Source organism: Manis javanica, chromosome 2 (genome assembly GCF_040802235.1).
Source record: "Manis javanica isolate MJ-LG chromosome 2, MJ_LKY, whole genome shotgun sequence".
NCBI classification, from domain to species: Eukaryota; Metazoa; Chordata; class Mammalia; order Pholidota; family Manidae; genus Manis; species Manis javanica.
Window position 1 is genome coordinate 117,449,661 of NC_133157.1, and position 19,394 is coordinate 117,469,054.

A 19,394-nucleotide genomic window follows, 5' to 3' on the forward strand; every position below is an offset into this window, starting at 1 on the left:
AGAAGATGAAATCTGACGTTTCTGATTTATATTGTGAGTCCCTGCTGTTCTTTAAAGAGTGAAACTTGTGTGGGACAAAGTAGAACCATTAACATTTTTAGCCGCTTGCATTCTTTAAATCCTTACTTTGTTAGAAAACTTTGGTATACAATCCTGGTCTTTCCACGCATATTCCTACTGATAGGTCTTTGTGGGGTGCAGTGATTACTCTGCTGCTACCTCATCTACTGTTATATGCCAATTAAAATTTTGTATAGTCTGAGATTAGACAGGCTATCCAAGCAGAATATGCATAGCCTTAGAATCCTCTTTCTGAGGTCATCCAGAAGGGGAATCTCAAATAAATGTGATGAAATCAATCATGTCTAAATTCCAATCACTTAAAATCACAGGGTTCCACACATAGGAAGTATTTGTTTCTCATTTCTGCAGAAATTTTACATTTTCCTCTTTCAAGACATCTTGGTTTTGACTTGGCCTGTTACACAAAATGAGTGTCACTCTTACCAAGTTTACCGACGACCAATCCCCATCCAAGAGCTGGTCTTGGAAGACCTGCAGGATGGAGACGTGAGAGTGGGAGGGTCCTTTCGAGGGGCTTTCAGGAGCTCACATAAAGGTAAAAATACAAATTGTAAAATTGTTTCAATTAACAAACTCAGAAACTATGTGAATTTAGTTTTGATCTTTAAAAATTCTGTCTTAAATCTTCTGCATCCGTGGATGTCTTGCTGCCCTTGTCTAGCCTGGATTAATACTTAGTCCATAGGCACACACCTGATCATCTGATCATCTACATTTGCCTTCTTACAGCACTAAACTATGTTTTCTACCTTTATCTTGCATCTACCTACCACTTCAGCATTTTATTAAAAATAAAAATAATAATAATAATAGGAGAAATGTGGGATCAACATATAAATCAAGTACAAAAATCAAACGAATATTCATATTTAACCTGATTGTTTATAGGTCATATTGCATGATCAAAACCGAAAGTTTCTGTGATGACTGCCCTTGTACTGTTCACCATGTAAGAATTTATTCACTATGTAAGAATTCGTTCACCATGTAAGAACTTGTTCGTTATGCTTCAGAAGATTGGAGACTGACGAGAATTAGGCTTGAGATGGATTAATGATTGTACATTGAGCGTTGACCCCCCTATACTGAATTTTATTGTTGTTGACAACCATTTGATCAATAAATATGAGAGATGCCCTCTCAAAAAGAAAAAAAAAAAAAATTCTGTCTTAGATTAATATATAAGATACATTTAAATATTCACACAATTCAACCCCCCCCCCCAAAATCTGATTTAAGAAATGAGAACCTGAATGGAAATTTTCTGAACATGTACAGATAGCCAACAAACACATGAAAAGATGTTCAGCATCATTAATCATCAGGGATGTGCAACTCAGAACTGCAATAAGATATCACTTTACATGAGTCAGAATAGCTAGTATTAAAAAACAAGTAACAAGTATGGGCAAGATTGTGGTGCACTGCTGGTGAGAGTGTAAATTGGTGCAGCCTCTGTGGAAACAGTGTGGAGGCTTCTCAGACAGTTACAGAGAGGAATACCATATTACCCAGTAACTCCACCTCTGGATATTTACCTGAAGAAAACAAAAGCACTAATTCAAAAAGATATGTGTACACCTATGTTAACTGTAGCACTATGTACAATTAGCCAACATATGTGTCCATCAATAGATGAATGAATGAGGAAGATGTGGATACATGTGCAATAACTCAGCCATAGAAAAATAATTAAATCTTGCCATTTGTGACAGCATGGATGGATCCAGAGGATATTGTACTAAGTGAAAAAAGAGAAAAACAAATACCATATGATTTCACTTCCATCATACAGCGTCTGAAAAACAGACAAAACAGAAATAGGTTCATTCAGACAAAGAATAGGTGGTTGCCATGGTGGGTTGGGTTATTAGACAAAATAAATGAAGGGGATAAAGAGGTGCAAACTTCAAGTTACAAATTAGTCACAAACTGAAGGTACAGCATAGTGAAAATAAAAAAGAATTCTGTCTCTACACAAAAAATTACAAATGAAAGATTCCATTGTCCTATAGCTGCTGCTGTCATCAAGTTGTGCTCTGGCACCAGAGGTGCATCTAATAATGTCCCAAGGCTTTATTTAATGCATCCACCTAACAAGTGTACATGTATAGAAATTCCAGCACCCACACCAAGATTGTATGACCATTTTATCTCCACAAACTGTTTTTAAGTGTGATTTCCTTTCTTTTTTCCAATTTTTCTTTTCCTAGCTAAAAATATCTTTAGAGTTGGCTTTCAAGACCCCTCTCCAGGCCAGTCTCTCACTCTGCAAGCCAATGATGTGTTCCACAAGCAGCAGTGGATCAACTGTATTCGAGCCGCCATAGCCCCTTTCCAGCAGGCCACCAGTCCAGCCGAGCTGCAGGGTTTGCCCAAGCTCCATGAGGAGTGCGACCAGAACAACCCCTCCTCTGGGAATGTCGAAACCCAGAGAAGGGCATCTGCAGCATCCAGTGTGACTCAGGTCGAAGTTGATGGGGACGCTTCAGCGTGTCTCCCCTGCGTGCACCACAGACGACATGAAGAGTGTCAGAGCGCACTGAGCACAGCCTGGCTTCCCAAAGCCAAGGGACAAATCTCCATTGGGTGTTGAATGGAAAGAGACTTCAGTATAAAGGAAGTTCTGTGTATTACTGGCGCAGAGCCTGTTTATTTATAAATGTATACAGTTTGGTTTTTCTTGAAATGTGAGCATGGGAGCGTTGCAGGGTTACTTAACACTAGTATTCACATTTTCTGTTTTTGGTTCTTTTTGTTTTTTTTTTTAATGGCAGCTAAAGATATATATACAGATTACTGTTAAAACTGCAGCCTTCTTTTTTAAGATATATTCTCATAATTTGGAACATGCAAGCCTGGTATTTTTAATCAAATAAAATATTTATGGAATTGGTTTCTTCTTCACTCTAAATTCATTAGGACTTCCCAATACCTACCTGTTGTGATATTTACAATATCTACCAAACCTTAAAATTTTGCAAATACTGGGATTTTACCAGTGTTTCTTTGATAAACTGCGTGTGCAGAATTTGAAATTTTAACATTGTCTCCTAAAATCTACACACAATACAGGTGTGTAATACATTAGAATTTATACTGAAACATAAGTTCCTTTTGAAACAAAGTATAAAACTTTATACAGATATTCCATTTTATGAACTGGAATACTTTATATTAGTTTTTTTTCTCTACACCTTCCTCATTTTCATTCACTTAACCTGCCAATTATTTAATTTTTTTTTCTTATAATGTAGTTTTTGGTATTTGCTTTATTTATTTATTTTTTACTTTGACACCTTTACAGTTTGGTAGCCTTTATTTTTCCACCTTGATAAAAATGTGTACATATGTGCATATATAGACGTATATATATATATGTTTTTAAAATCATACTAGCTTTATCAGTGGAAACCAAGCCATACTGTTTTTTAGCCAATTAAGCAAACTGCGATTTTTCCAGTGTAGCATTGCAAGGTGGTGAACACACATGAACTGACTCAGTGTATTCTGGACTTCTGAAAGAATACCACCTTAAGGATTTTGTTGAGAGCTTTAGTGTTTTCTGAAAAGCAAGAGGGCAGGCAGTTGGCTGCTAATACATAAAAAAGAGGGAAAAAGAGAGTAGTTTGGTCTTAAGGTAAAAATATCTGGTTGTGCTAGAACATGCAAGAAGGTAGTAAAAGCTAAACTTGAGGGTGTAGAGTAAGTTATCGAAGGCTTGGGGAAAGTGAATTTTATTTGTTGGTTTATACCTGCAAATAATGAGTTTGAAAAGAAGCAGGTGTGTTGAAAATCTGACCATATTATATCAATTTTTGTGGATTTATTCATGAGGTAAAAAGTAATGAATCTTTTACTCTAAATTATTTCTTTTCAAATGAGATCATAGTCTTTAAGTGGAGGACTAAATGCTCGGTGTCACAGCAGATGTATAATGTTGATCATTCAAGGAAATGTTGACTATTCTGTGAATTGTATTTGGCTGGCGCAAGTGAAAATGGAGAAAGATTGTAAATAGATCAATCCAAATGACTTATTATTTAATAATTTATGTGTTTGTTTGTTCATTTGTTTATATTTTTGTTATCATTAATGTACAGTTACATGAAGAACACTATGTTTACCAGGCTACCGCTTTCAGCATATCCCCCCCACACACCCCACTACAGTCACTGTCCATCAGCGTAGCAAGTTGCTATATAAACACCACCTGTCTTCTCTGTGTTGAACAGCCCTCCCTGTACCCCCCACAACACTATACATGCTAATCGTAATGCCCCCTTTCTTTTTCCCCACCCTTATCGCTCCCTTCTCACTCATCATCCGCAGTCCCTTTCCCTTTGGTAACTGTTAGTTCATTCTTGGGTTCTGTGTTTCTGCTGCTGTTTTGTTCCTTCAGTTTTTGCTTTGTTCTTATACTCCACATATGAGTGAAATCATTTGGTACTTGTCTTTCTCTGCCTGGCTTATTTCACTGAGCATAATACCCTCTAGCTCCATCCATGTTGTTGCAAATGGTAGGATTTGTTTTCTTCTTATGGCTGAATAATATTCCATTGTGTATATGTACCACCTCTTCTTTATCCATTCGTCTACTGGTGGACACTTAGGTTGCTTCCATTCCTTGGCTATTGTAAATAGTATTGTGATAAACATAGGGGTGCATATGTCTTTTTGAAACTGGGAAACTGCATTCTTAGGGTAAATTCCTAGGAGTGGAATTCCTGGGTCAAATGGTATTTCCATTTTTAATGCAGAATGGTTGAACTAGTTTACATTCCTACCAGCAGTGTAGGATGTTTCCCCGTTTCTCCGTATTCTCGCCAGCATTTGTTGTTCCTATTCTTTGCTATGTTGGCCATCCTAACTGGTTGAGGTGATATCTCATTGTGGTTTTAATTTGCATTTCCCTGATAATTAGCAGTGTGGAGCGTATTTTCACATGGCTGTTAGCCATCTGAATTTCTTCTTTGGAGAATTGTGTGTTCATATCCTCAGCCCATTTTTTAATAGGGTTATTTGTTTTTTGGATGTTGAGGTGTATGAGTCCTTCATATATTTTGGATGTTAGCCCCTTGTCATATATGTCATTTATACATATATTCTTCCATACTGTAGTATGCCATTTTGTTCTGCTGTTAGTGTCCTTTGCTGTACAGAAGCCTTTTAGCGTGATGTAGTCCCATTTTTTTCTTTTTGTCTTTTGTTTCCCTTGCCCAAGGAGATGCGTTCAGATAAAAGTTGCTCTCTAAGAGTTTTATCATTTCATGACTTACATTCAGGTCTTTAATTCATTTTGAGTTAACTTTTGTGTATGAGGTTAAACAATAATCTAGTTTTATTCTCTTGCATATAGCTGTCCAGTTTTGCCAACACCGGCTGTTGAAGAGCTTGTCATTTCCCCATTGTATATCCATGGCTCCTTTATCATATATTAATTGACCATATATGCTTGGGTTTATATCTAGGCTCTCTAGTCTGTTCCATTGGTTTATGGGTCTGTTCTTGTGCCAGTACCAAAGTGTCTTGATTACTGTGGCTCTGTAGTAGAACTTGAAGTTAGGGAGTGTAATTCCCCCTGCTTTATTCTTCCTTCTCAGGATTGCTTTGGCTACTCAGGATCTTTTGTGGTTCCATATGAATTTTAGAATTATTTGCTCTAGTTTGTTGAAGAATGCTGTTAGTATTTTGATAGCAAGTGCATTGAATCTGTAGATTGCTTTAGGCAGGATGGCCATTTTGACAATATTAATTCTTCCTATCCATGAGCACGGGATGTGTTTCCATTTATTGGTATCTTCTTTAATTTCTCTCATGAGTATCTTGTAGTTTTCAGGGTATAGGTCTTTAACTTCCTTGATTAGGTTTATTCCTACGTATTTTATTCTTTTTGATACAATTTTGAATGGTATTGTCTTCCTGATTTCTCTTTCTGCTAGTTCATCATTATAGGAATGCAAGAGATTTCTGTGTATTCATTTTGTATCCCACAACTTTGCTGAATTTGGATATTAGATCTAGTAGTTTTGGAGTAGATTCTTTAGGGTTTTTTATGTACAATATCATGTCATCTGCAAACAGGGAAAGTTTAACTTCTTCCTTGCCTGTCTGGATGCCTTTTATTTCTTTGTGTTGCCTGATTGTTGTGGTTAGGACCTCCAGTACTATGTTGAGTAAAAGTGGGGAGAGTGGGGGAAGGTTTTTTACTAAGTGAAATAATTTTGTATTAATTTGAGTTGTGCTAAGTTGTATGTTTTATTGACTATGTCTAATTCATATTGGCATGTAGTTTCTTTTTTTATAATATCTTATGTTTGTGGGATGTGTAGTGATCCTATAGGATACGTCTTTTTCATTCCTGACATTATTTGTACCTTTTTAAAAAGGAGTTAACCATTGTATTAGTCTTAAACCCATTCTCTTCCTTGACAGTTCCTCTATTATATGTGTTTTCTTTTCATTAAAATATGTTATCTATATTATTTCCTTTCTTGTTTCTGTGGGCTGAATTTTGTCTAACTTCTTGAAGTTGACAGTGCATCGATTTTTCAGTCTCTTTTTCTATTGTATGCCTTTAGGGTTACACATTTCATGTAAGTGTGGTTTGAATATATAGTTTTTTGGTCATTGGGTTAATATTGTTTCTATAATTTCCTTTGTGATTTCTTCTTTGGCCCACAGGTACTTAGAAATTTACTTACTAATTTTTGAAGATATTCTAGTTAATCAGCTTAATTCCATTGGAACTGAAGAACATATTCCGTTATGATTTTGATTTTTTTGAAATATACTGAGACTTGCTTTATGACTGTGAATATGGCAATTTTGGAAAATGTTCTGTGTGTTTTTGAAGATCATATATATTCTGTAGTCATTAGGTGTAATGTTCTATATGCATATCCATCAAAAAAGGTTTATTCAGTGTTTAGATTGTTAGTATCCTTATTGATTTTTTTGACTGCTTGTTTTAACTATGAGAGAAATGTTTTAAAATCTTTCACTACAATCTATCAAACTGGATTTGAACATTTCTCTTTGTATTTTTTGCTGTGTATGTTTTGAAGCTATATTACAAGATAGAAGCAAATGTAGAATTGTATCTTCTGGGTGTATGGGCATTTTTATTATTACGCAATATTCTTTAACTGTAATGTTTCTTGTTCTAAAGTCATATTTATCTCATAGCAGTATAACTACCATAGCTTTCTTTTGATTTGTGTTTTCATGGTATATCTTGTTTTGTAGTCTTGCTTTTGATCTTTCTGTATTATACCTCAATGCATTTATTTAAGTAGTGTAGTTTTTAGAAAATCCATCCCTGAAATATTTATCTTTTAATTGACATTTAGTTAATTTACATTGGAGATAATAACTGATGTATTTGGGCCTAAAACTGCTATCTTATCATTTGCTTTTTATTTGTTCTTTCTATTCTATATTCTTTTTAAAATCTCTTTTGTCTTTGGATTATTCTCTGTATCCCAGATTAAGCTTTATTTCTCTTGTATTGGTTATCCTAGAGATTATAGTATGCATCCTTGTCTTATTAAAGTCTAATGTAAATTAATACATTTTCCTCATCCTAAATAATTTGGAAGTCTTAGACCAGTGCTACTCAAAGTGTGGTTTTTGGTTCAGTCTGTGGTCTGTGATGGTTAATTTTATCTGTCAACCTTGTTAGGCCATAGTACCTAGATATTTTGTCCAACACTAGTCTAGATATCACTATAAAGGTATTTTAAAAATGATATTAAGAGCAGACTTCTGTAGGCTACTTATTTAAACTCAGTAGACCTTGATTAGAGCAGGTTATGTTCCACAAAGTGGGTGGCCTTCATCCAATCAGTTGAAGGCCTTGAGGAAGAGGGGTTTCTGCCTCCAGACTGCTTTCAGACTCCTGATGTAGCACGAACTCTTCCGTGGGTCTCGAGCCAGCTGCCCAGCCTGTTCTGTGGATTTTCGACCTGCCAGCTTCCACAATCGCGTGAGCTGATCCCTTAAAGTAAATCTCTCTCTCTTTATGTCCATCCTGTTGATTCTGTTTCTCTGGAGAATCCTGACTAATACAAGGCCTTACACCAGAACCTGGGGAGTTCACAAGGATTTCCTTCCTTGGCAGGTCCCAAATTCTCATTTTTGTCCCCTTGCCTTATAAGTTTGTTGAAAGTTTTGCTCCATTTCTGTGGCTCTCAGAAGGGAGATCTCCCTAGGGAAAAGGTGGTTGACAATGGTAGGTCCATTTCTCTGAGTTCCCTTCTTTTCTTGGTCTGTAATTATTCACTGCCCTGTTTGTTCTCTGTTGCCCTCAGACAGATTCAGAACTATTTTCTCAGCTTTTCTAATTGTTTCAGTGGGAGAGTTGGTCTGGTTTATGTAGTCCACTGTTACCAGAAGTGATTCCCCTGGTGTAAGTGGCTGTCTGTCCTTCTTGTTCAAAATGTACACAGGAAGTCTGAGACTTCTTTTGGATCAAGTCTTCTGTTTGCTTTTATTTCATTAGAGGAGCTTTTGAAATATCCAAGGTAAGAAAACAGAAAGTGGTTGGATAAACAAATCTAGAACTCAGGAAGAGAGATCTCTGTGGAGAAAAATTTTGATATCAGCAGCATGTAGATAACATTAAAAATGATGAAATGAATGAAGTCACCTAGGAGAGAGTCTAGATGGGGAAATGAATAGGAATTGGGAATGAACTTTTAGGAACTCCAACATCTAGAAGTTAGAGAATGAGCTATAGGTGAAACTGGGAAAAGGTCAGCGGGATGGGAGAGAAGCCATGAGAGTGTAATGGCATAGGAGCAGAGAGCAAAGGGGATGTAAAGAAGCAGAGAATGACTAAACATGATTTATCTGATGCAAAGTCTGACAAGACAAAGCCTAAAAAAAATCTCTGATTTTTGAGCATCACAAATATACTAGAGACACTTCACAGATGACCATCTTGTGAAGGAGTTTATTTATTTATTTATTTATTATAGCCTGAGGAAGAGCGACTCGGGGCTGTAGGAGGCCTTCCCGGCAGCCATCGCCTCTGTGACTTTTCATGTCTAATATGATAATAAGCTCGGTGCTATCTCAGCCTGAAAGACTTATTTGAAACCTGTGCTCCTTCCTTTTGGAAAATAACTTGGGCAATACCTGTCAAGAGCAAAGAAGGATCATGATGTCCCTACTTCTCCCTAATACTTACCAGCTCTTCAGGGAGTGAACATGTAGTTCCTGTTCTAAACCTGGGCACGGCCGCACCCCCCGAGGCATGCTTTCATCGCTCACCCCCACAGAACGCCCTCCCATACTGCGTATCTCACCAGAACTCAGAGGCAGAGGAAATGCTGATTTCTCATCCTAGGGATGTGTGCTTCTTCACAGCAAGCGTTTTACTTTGAGTTCTCAATGTAGCTTTCTGTAGTCTTTGGTTCAGAGGACATTTCAGACTTTAGGAGAACCTGTTACTTTTACTTGCCAATTTTTCCGAAAATACTGGTGTCAGGGATTGGAAAAAGTGGCAGTAATACACAGCATATACTTAACTACAATCTCCTTATTTTCCTAGAAAATATTAAAGCTTGGGTGCTTCCCCGTAGAAATGCTTGGCAATGTGTTAGTGTATCTGGTGAATTTGACCACTAGACACACTGATGGTACCTACACTGTAATGAAAAGGCCATTGCCTAGCAAGAAAACAGGGACCCCAGTGCCCACTACCCTTGGCGGATGAGTGTGAGGTGAAATACCCCCACTCTGAGCTATTGACTTGGAACCAGGTACAAAATGAATTTAGTTATTTTTTTAGTTTATCTGATTCACACCTGGTGAGGTAAGCAGAGTCAGCATGAAATGATGGCGAACTGGTTTACTCAAGAGAGGACACTTGAGAGAGAAGTCCTGCTGCTGCTTCAGGGAAAGGCTGTTTGGACACAGTTTAAGACCCTTTAAATGTGATCTTTAACCAGTGAAATCCTGGCTAAACTGTCTAACCCTACTTACTTGCTAGATCTTGGTGGTTATTAAAAAGAGGATGTATTCATGTATGGTAATATCTCTGTGGGTAAAATTAAATAATTTGAGTGATTGGTAAAATGACACAACCTGAAATGTTTTAGTTCTACGTAATTGAGTCACTTCATCTTTCTGATTTTGATCCCTAAATGTAGTGTGGGAATAACAGAATCCTTGTCCTACCTACATCACAAGGTTATGAAGATCAAACAGGACAATGTATGGAAGGCTCTAGCTAAAGATAGGACTTTGTTTACTGTAATGTAATCTTTGCCAAAGTCATGTCTGTAGCTTTATCTCCTGTCAGTCACTGAGTATTGGAAAGGCTCTCTGTAGTCTCACAACACTGGCCCAGTTTAATCACTATCCGGCTCTCATAACCACCCAGGACCACCACAAACCCTTGAGACTTACAACAGACTTGTTTAAGCACTAAGGAAAATAGCCAAGAGCTTAAACTGTAAAGGCCATAGATATTGTCCTGTGGTTGGTCATTTTAATAGCAGAAGGAAACGTGTGTATTCATTGGCTGATGACGGTTGTAATAGGCAACTGTGCCAGCACCAAAGCCATGAAGCATAAGGAGAGAGAGAGAGCCGGGAAAAGCTGGTGTATTTAAGATTCATGAAAGAAACAAAACCAACAGGATATATATGTACATTCATGTGTAAATTAATTTGTGTATATATATATGTGTGTGTGTGTGTGTGTATGTATACAGATTATATGTATGTCTATATATGTATATATATAGAGAGACACACAGATACATATATTTATTTATTTATTATAAGAATTGGCATACAATATTATGGAGCCAAGAGGTCCCATGACCTATTTGCAAGCTGGAGAACCAATAAATGTGAAAGTGTAATTCAGTCCAGTTCAAATTTCACACCTGGCATCCACAGCAGACATTGTTGAGCAGTCACCGCTCTCATTTTACTTAGTCAATGTGACTGAGTGGCAAGGAAAAGAGTGATCCCAGGGGTGAAGTACTTGCTGTGTGGGAATGTGGAGAGTGTCACCCACAGCCTAGTGGAACAGCATGTGAAAGGGATAAATACAATTCATAAAATTATCTGATTCTCACCTGGTGAGATAAGCAGAACTGGTGGGTCAGGTCCAGAAATGTAAGGATCTGGTCCACGTAGAGGTCAAGACAGTGCTCTAGGTTGTTGCTACAAATCCATTAGAATAGGCACAAAAAATGAAATCTATTTGCCACCAGAATTTTATTCAGCCTCTTCAAATGACAATCAGGAAACTGTGGGACAAGAAAATGAAATAATGTGTTGAAGTTCACACAAATAGTCAACCAGGAGTAAACCCCAACTTTCTCTTTACTCAGTTGGAAACTCAAGACCCATCTCTGTTTGGGGCTATTTTACTGAAAATTGATTCCTGGAGTGGTTGGGCAAAGTAGAGAAAGGAAAAATTTTAGATATTAAGGTTTAAGCCAGTGGATCTTGAGCGAGGGTTTTGTTAATATACTGGCTTGCTTGGGCTGCTGTAACAAAGTACGAAGACTGGGTGGCTTAATCACAGAAACTTACTGTCTCACACTTTTGGAGGTTAGAAGGCTGAGGGGTTTAGTTTCTTCTGAGGGCAGTAAGAGAATCTGTTCCATGCCTCTCCCCTGGCTTCTGGCAGCTAGCTGGCAATTTTTTGTTTGTTTGTTTCTTGGACTGTAAACATGTCACCCTGGCCTCTGCCTTCACATTCTCTGGGCATTCTTCCTGTGTGCATGTGTGTGTCTTTCTATCCAAATTGGTCCTTTTTTGTGTGGACAAAGTTATAGTGGACTGGGACTCGCTCTAATGACTTCATTTTACTTGGTCATCCGCAAGAACCCTATTTCCAAATAGGCACATTCTGAAGTACTAGGGGCTGGGACTTCAACATACGAATCTGGGAGATACAATTTAACCCATAATGGTGAGGTTCAGTTTCTCCCAAATGTCAGGTCTCTGGCTATGGGAGTCTGAATCCAGTCTAACAGCTTTCTTAAAGAAGTATGTCTAACATTAGGGTTGATTCTTCAAGAAGTTGTCAATAACAGAACATGCAGATGATTTCAGAAACCATTGTTAATTCTGTTTATTGTACAATGAAGATGTTCAAGGTGCATACAACTGTGCTTATGAAGGAGAGAGAATGGCCAGGGGAAGGTAAACCATGCAGCAGAGAATGATTCCTCAGAGACTTTGGAGCGAGGTTATGCTATGCTGCTGCTAGTTAGAGAAATGGCTAAGGACGACCACAGCTGGACAGCTGGCAGATACCCTTGGATGAGGCTCATCTATACATAAAGATTAAGGAGATGCTAGGAAACCACCATGTTCTCTGGGACTGGACAGAGCCAGAGGCATGTGAAAGGGTAATACTCTGTTGCCTGAGAGCCTTGCTCCCCAAGAAAATTACTCTTAAAGGGAGATCTAAAATACAGTGATTCACATTTAGGTATGAATGACTGATAAGAGTTTACAGGGGGCTGTGTCTTGAATGATTTGTGATTGTCAAGGCCTTAAATTAGAGGAGTAAAGCTCTAAGGCTAGAATTGGGATAACCCAATTCTAAATGGCACCTCTTTTATTAGCTAATCAGCCCCAAATTAAAATGCCACAGTGTTCATATATCTTCCACAATTGTCAGTGATCTAAGAATTTGATGACTACATTAGCAATTTTTTTAATTCCAGGAAGATGCAAAATAGGAGGTTATGAACATATGAGCCTAAACTTGCTTGCCATGCTTGCCTCACCTACATTTGTGCTGGCAATCTCATCTGATTATCCAGAGTTTGTCAGAACAGGACGTGTTATCCAGTCCATATCATAGCCCCCTCTCTTTTCATCTGACTTCGATGTATAAAGCCCAATTCTGTTTGTTTCCTGGCAATCAGAAAGGAGCTTCTCTTTCTGCCATGGATTTCCTGATAGTGCCAAATAGTGCAGAATCACTGAGAGAAGGGCTTCCCCTATTTCTTTTCAGAATGGTATTCACCAGCCTTCCCTGTCCCTTGTCTCTGCTCAATCCCCTTGGTCTTTTGTCTAACTCAGTCGAAGGGAAAGGGTGTAGATGTCTTGGTACAGGTTAAGTGTAGGTATAAATGTAGATATCGATATCAGTGCAGGCACAGGTGCAGGCAGGATGTAGGTGCAGGTGTAGTATGGAGGAAGCCTTGGCAGAATCTGGCAGGTGAGGATGGCCTGGACTAAACGTCTCACGGATCCTGACTTAACTCACTGCCGTCTCTCAGCAGCTCTGGAGCATGGTTTGGTCGGCCACTGAAGGTGGCTGTCAGCTGCTATGGGGTCTCCCTGGCAGACAGCCAACTCCGTCACCCCTCAGAGAGCTCATGATACCCTTAAGAAGGCAGGCAGGATTCCTCCCAGGAAGTTAACACAAAATCAGAGAATCCCTGATCTTGCTTTCTCTCCTGCTCAGACAATTGACCTAACAACTTTATAGGACATATTAGCATGTAGTGGATACAGGCAATAGGACCCCCAGATAATAAATAATTCAGTGAGAAATACATTCCAGAGAAGTTGATGTGATCAGAGAGCTCTTTGATATGTACGTCTTCAAACACTCATTACGTTATATTATTATTGCAAAAGCTAATTTATTCTGATTAAAAAATATTCTCCATGAAAAGAATGGCTGGGGGAACTTAAAGTTCTGGGGAGAACAACCCCAGAGTTACATTTAAATAGCTCCTCTAGAGTAAATGCCTTTCTGAATTAATTGTCAGCTCACTGAGTTTCTTTGCTGTTATGTACTTTGAGGCCTCACTCTTGCAGAGAATGGCAGGGTAGAGATTCAAGACCAGGTTCTCAGCAGACACCCCCAAGGCATGATATTCCTGTCTGGTTGGATGAATTCTTTCAGGAGTGTGATGAACTGATCAATAGCTTGCTTGACTATCTGACTGCCTGCCTGCCCACACTCTTTCTTTCCTTGACCTTACAATTATGTTTATTTGATGTGCATAAAAACTCAAAACACCTCAAAAACAAAAAAACAAACCCCCAGAGTTACAATTTCAAAGAGTACCAAAAGAAAGAAAATCCTAAAAACTCAAGCTTCCTTCCACCCTTGACACAGTTTCTAGTTCTGTTCCCTATAGGCAACTAGCATTTGGCAGTTTCTCATGTGTCTTTCCAAAGGTATACTAAGTAAATGTTAATATATGTATGTTTCTCTCTGTTTCTCTCCCTCTCTCTGTCACTTACATGATCATACTATACATGTGGTGTTATGCCTTGCTTTTTTCACTAACAATTTCTCTTGGTCATTGTTCTGTCATCTATCCATCTCTCTCTCTCTACCTATCATCAATCTTCTATCTATCTCCAGCCAAAGTATTTATAATGGCTGCATAGTATTCCATTTCATGAATACCTTCATTTATCTAGTCAGTTTCCTGTTGATATTTGGGTTGTTTTATCTGTGGCTGAAGTGATTGCTAAGGTGGATGTGGGGAGCATGTGCAGAGACTGGGCTTTGTTTTGAGGGTAGTTACCTCCTGGATTGTTGGGACAATTGAGGGGCATTTGTGGAGGCTGGGTGGGAAAAGGTAAAGAGTTCCATGTGAGAACAGATGCCCAGTGAGTGACTGGGTGAAGTCTTGCTCTGTGGGATGTCATTCATTTTTTCCTCCACCTTCCCGGGAAGTCCTCAATAAAATCGGCATCACTGGCAAATGATTTTGACCTTCATTCACCCATTCATGACATACATGGCATTCCTTCTGTGTGTTAGTCACTGACCAAGGTGCCGTCTCCCCAGCACAGCATGTACAAAACACCCCCCCACCCTGCTATTGTGGTGTGTGCATGATACATGTTTTGTCTTCCCTTCAGTAAAGTAAAATTCAAAGCAAATAAATATATAACTCTTCCTTTCAGGAAAGTAAAATTAAAAGCAAATAAATATGTAACTTTTCCAAAGACAAAAACAGGCAGGCCTGGAGAGGGACAGCGGGTGTTGGAATTATCTTCCTTGGCAGTGGTGCTGAGTGTTCCCGTCGGCAAGGTGAGTTCACGGTGGGCTCTGAGGCTGCTGGGCAGTATCACCACATCTGGTGTCCTGGGTCACCTGTTGGCCTTCCCTCCCCTCCCCTCCACATGCCCACACAGGCCTGCTGCCAGCTGGGCATCACCAGCAGATGCTGCCTCTAGCCAGGAGTGGAGCACCATCTCATTTCAAGGTACAGTGTATGATGGAATTTGTGTCAGAGGCAGAGAGGAAAGGGGGAGTAGCCTAGGGAAAAATGGGGATATTGTACCCTCAGATTAATTCAACATCATTGCATTACCAAATGGCTTCTCATCGTTCACGTTTAGCAGGGGGCAGGGAAAATTATTCATTATTCAATATGAACTGAAATGAAAATGCCACACTTTTTAAAACATGCAAGGTTACCTACTATGGTAACTGCTTGTGGAGTTTTAATGTGTCTGCAGCACAGCTAATGAACTTGCTCTGAGCTTCGTTGGAGTTCCTATTTGAGATGATTGTCTTGGTAACTGAATGCACCACAGAGAGTGAGAACATCAGAAATGCTGAGGCTGCTGTTACCAGTCTGAGCCTTTTATCAGGGCTTTCTCAGCCACCACTATGAAGGCTGTTCTGTGTCCCTGTCTAGTCCTTTTCAGATGTGTAGGGTGGTCAGGGTTTTCTAGAAGTTCCATGGCCCATAATGTTATATGTGCTGTGGTTTAGAATCCAGACTGTGAAGTCAGACCAGTCTGGGTTCACATTTGCCAGAAGCCATTCACTGTGTGACTTCAGGCATTTAACATCACTGTTTCCTCATCAACATGTTAGAATAATTTTAGTACCTACCTCAGAGAGGTGCCGTATAAACCACAGCAGACGTGTTTGTAAAGCCCCTGGTCCACGTAGGCGCTCAGTAAACAGAGCTGTTCTCTTCTCATTCTCCTTCTCCTCCTTTGTCACCACCACCACCACCACCATCATGACTGGCATCATTTGTTCCCCTTTCTGCCTGTGTGTGTAATTGGTGTGTTGGGATCTGAGGTATTGTGTCCAAACCAGGCAAACACTAAAGGGAGGTGTTGGCACAATGGGTACCATCTTCTAAGGCCCCAAGGAAACAAGCAAGTGGGTGACTGAGCTCTGGTTGGTCCAGGCTTCATGGCAGCCATGTGATTTGGGCCAATCCTTTCATCTCTCTGGGCCCCACCCTCCTGTTTGGTAGGACAAAGAAATCAAACATAATGATCCCAGGAGCTGTCTGCTCCAAGGGGAGTGGCACCTAACAGACCACACCTAGCTAACCTAGGGTGTGTTTGGCAGCAAATAGCAAAGTAAACAACGGACAGTGGCTTAAACAAATGACACAGGCTTAAAAAAATTCCAAATAAATTTTTAGCAAACCAAATCCAACAATGTGTAAAAATGGTTATATAGTACCACCAAGCTGGAGTAATTTACTCTTTGCATCCTCTGAATACAGCTCATTCAATAACCCACTTAACATGTATATAGTTTCTTCTTTGACAACATTGGATCTTTCTTGAGAATGCTGGTGGTATATATTTTTGTACCTCTCAGAGTTTCTAGTTTAGTATTTTGCAAAATAAGCATCCATTAATTTAGCTGAAAAAATTAGAATGAATGCAAAATCCTGGTAATCATCATGGTGCCCAGCATGTTACTGCCAGGTATGTCTCAGGTCTATCAACAATTTGTAAATTGGTAGATTGTTGAGACTTCTTTTTTTAGTCTAATGGTTTGCATATGTAATTCCTCGTGAACTCTTAACATATCACAAGAATATTATAAAACAGCAATTGACCTTGTGAACAAAAGAGAAGTCACAAACATTATTTATTACTTTGCCAGTCTTAATAAAGACTTAGTGTGCTAATAGTTTCTCACGGAGACAGCTGTTATCAGTTAAGTAAAAACATCATTAAGTTGCAATCACAAGTATCAATAGAAGCAGAAGCAACTCATTTTCTGATTGCTGCCAGGCATTAACTGGTTTAGGGGTATCCATTCCAACAGCTTTCTGTTGTATTGTGTTATTTTATGACTGTCTATTCAACGCATCCACATCTACACACATTTATTGAATATTATAGCTGGAAGCACTTTAAGAGCATCTCACCCAACATTTTTCAAACTGTGGCCCAAAGATCTCTTAGGGGTTTCTGGAAACCTCTTAAGGGAGTTTCTGGGTGTTGTAACACAGGGCTGGTGTACAGTTCTTTGGGTGAAGTGGGACACTTTGACATGGCTATCTTGATACGAGATTCATCTTGGCTCAATCCGTTCGATGCAGACCTTGTGTCATGGCATGGCTGCGCAAAATGATCCTGTAAAGTCATCACATCACTGTTCCTCATCATCAGTAATGTGTGCAATAGCTATTCTTGATCCTTACTCTACCCTAATCCCTACTCCTGTTCTGGGGATTTTCATTTTCTATTTTATTCACTTATCAATTGTCTGAATTCTTATGCTGCATATTTATTACTTATATTCAGAAAAAATATTAAAGATATTTCTTAGAAGTCTGATTAAACTGGGATAGGTTCTTAGGAGCATTGTGCGTATCTCCCCAAGCCAGCAATATATAGAAAGAGTGAAAGTATATATTACCAAAAGGTCTGAGAGAACTGTTAGAAATATAATTGGCAATTTCCTTTGCAGGCTGGAGCTGAGAATAAATGGCTAAATATCTCTACACAAAGGGTCTTTAACTCTGATAGGTGAATTAAAGAATTTGAGACATGGACCAGTCAATGAGTAAATTCTTAGAGAACTCCTGAGCCTCACTCTGTCTCGGAGCACATCCACCCTTCACCACACCTGCAGCCTCACCCCATCCCTACTGCTCCATCTAAGAATGGTGTTGGCAGCGTGAATGTGTCGTATGGGCTTATTGGTTTTTCACATTACTTTGTGTATTAGTTTCCTGTGACTGTTGTAACCAATTACTACATACTTGGAGGCTTAAAACAACAGAAAGGTATTCTTTCACAGTTCTGGTTCCCATTAATCCCACATCAAGGTATCAGCAGGACTGTGATTCCTCTGAAGGCTTAGGGGGGTGGATTTCCCCTTGTCCCTCCCAGCTTCTGGGGGCTCCAGTGTTCCCTGGCATGTGACCACTGAATGCCAGTCTCTGCCCCTGTGTTCATATGGCCTTTTCCTGTGTGTCTGTGTCTTCTCTTCTGTATCTTATAAGGACACCTCTCATTGGAGGTAGGGTCCACCTAGACAATACAGAATGATCTCCTCATCTCAAAGTCCTTAACTAACTGCAGAATCCCCCTTTTTAAATAAGGTAGCATTCCATCTTTTACCCTGTAAGGTAATATTCACAAGCTCAGGGGATTAGGCTGTAGATATGCCTTTTTGATGCTCCCATTCAACCTCCTGCATTGATAATTAAAAAACAAAATGGGTAGTTGTTTTAAAAGCTTAAAAGTTGAAATTTCAGTTTATTGTATTTTCTTCTGAGTCAAAATATTCCTTGGTCAAACATCTGCCAATATCAGAACGTCACTCATCTGACTCTGGAGCCCATCTCTCTATCAGCTGGAGCCACTTACCTATTTCGGGCCTCTCTCCAGCAGCTTAGACTAGAATAAAACTTATACAACTACATGTAAGATTGGTAACTCCTACTTCTTGCCTAATAACTTCATTTTTTTCTATGAGGAAATGAAGGCCCAGAGTTTGGAAAGAACACCGTTTTTGAGTGCTAAAGGCTGCAAACTTTGTTCCATTGTCACCAATCACCAGTTCTGGGACTGCGGTTACATCACCTAATTTCATTGCTCTTTAATCTCTTCATTGATAAAGAGATGCTAATAATGGTTCTGCCTCTCATTAGAATTGTTATGAGTAAAAAAATGCTTTAAAAGTAGGTATAACATTCTATTTATGATATTATGAGGATTTCTCAACATAAATTTGAAATCACCCCAGAAATGTGTTTATGCCTTGACATTAAAGGTGAGCAGGGAAGACAGGTAATTATGAACTCCTGAGCTAGAAGAGACTTACTCTTTCATTATAACCTGCAGCTACCTGGGGAGCTATTGAGAACACAAACACAAATTATAATAATTTAAAGGTTCAGAAAGGGAAGTAAGGAAGAAGCTATGAATATTAGGGCCCATTTAGAGCAGAGGTGGCAGATTCACAAGCCTAAAGAGGCCAGGCAGGTAATAGAAACAAATAAAGCAGGTTAAGCATAAGAAAAATGGAGACAGACATGTAATGGAAAATGGTAATGGATATAATGGTTGGGGAACAAT

The 19,394-nt window shown here is 39.0% G+C and overlaps 1 protein-coding gene across 4 annotated transcripts in view; it reads left to right on the forward strand.

Annotated features, from left to right (window-relative positions):
- LOC140847824 (neuroepithelial cell-transforming gene 1 protein-like) overlaps positions 1-4,121 on the forward strand; it is a 34,044-nt gene extending 29,923 nt beyond the window's left edge. For 3 of the 4 annotated variants that reach the window (XM_073229194.1, XM_073229195.1, XM_073229197.1), the window contains 2 exons: positions 433-619; positions 2,298-4,121. In XM_073229194.1, the coding sequence (XP_073085295.1) occupies positions 433-619; positions 2,298-2,680 (570 nt within the window). In that variant the 3' untranslated portion in view covers positions 2,681-4,121. The remainder of the gene's footprint in view (positions 1-432; positions 620-2,297) is intronic. The other variant, XM_073229198.1, reaches the window with a different exon arrangement.
- Positions 4,122-19,394: the final 15,273 nt, after the last annotated feature.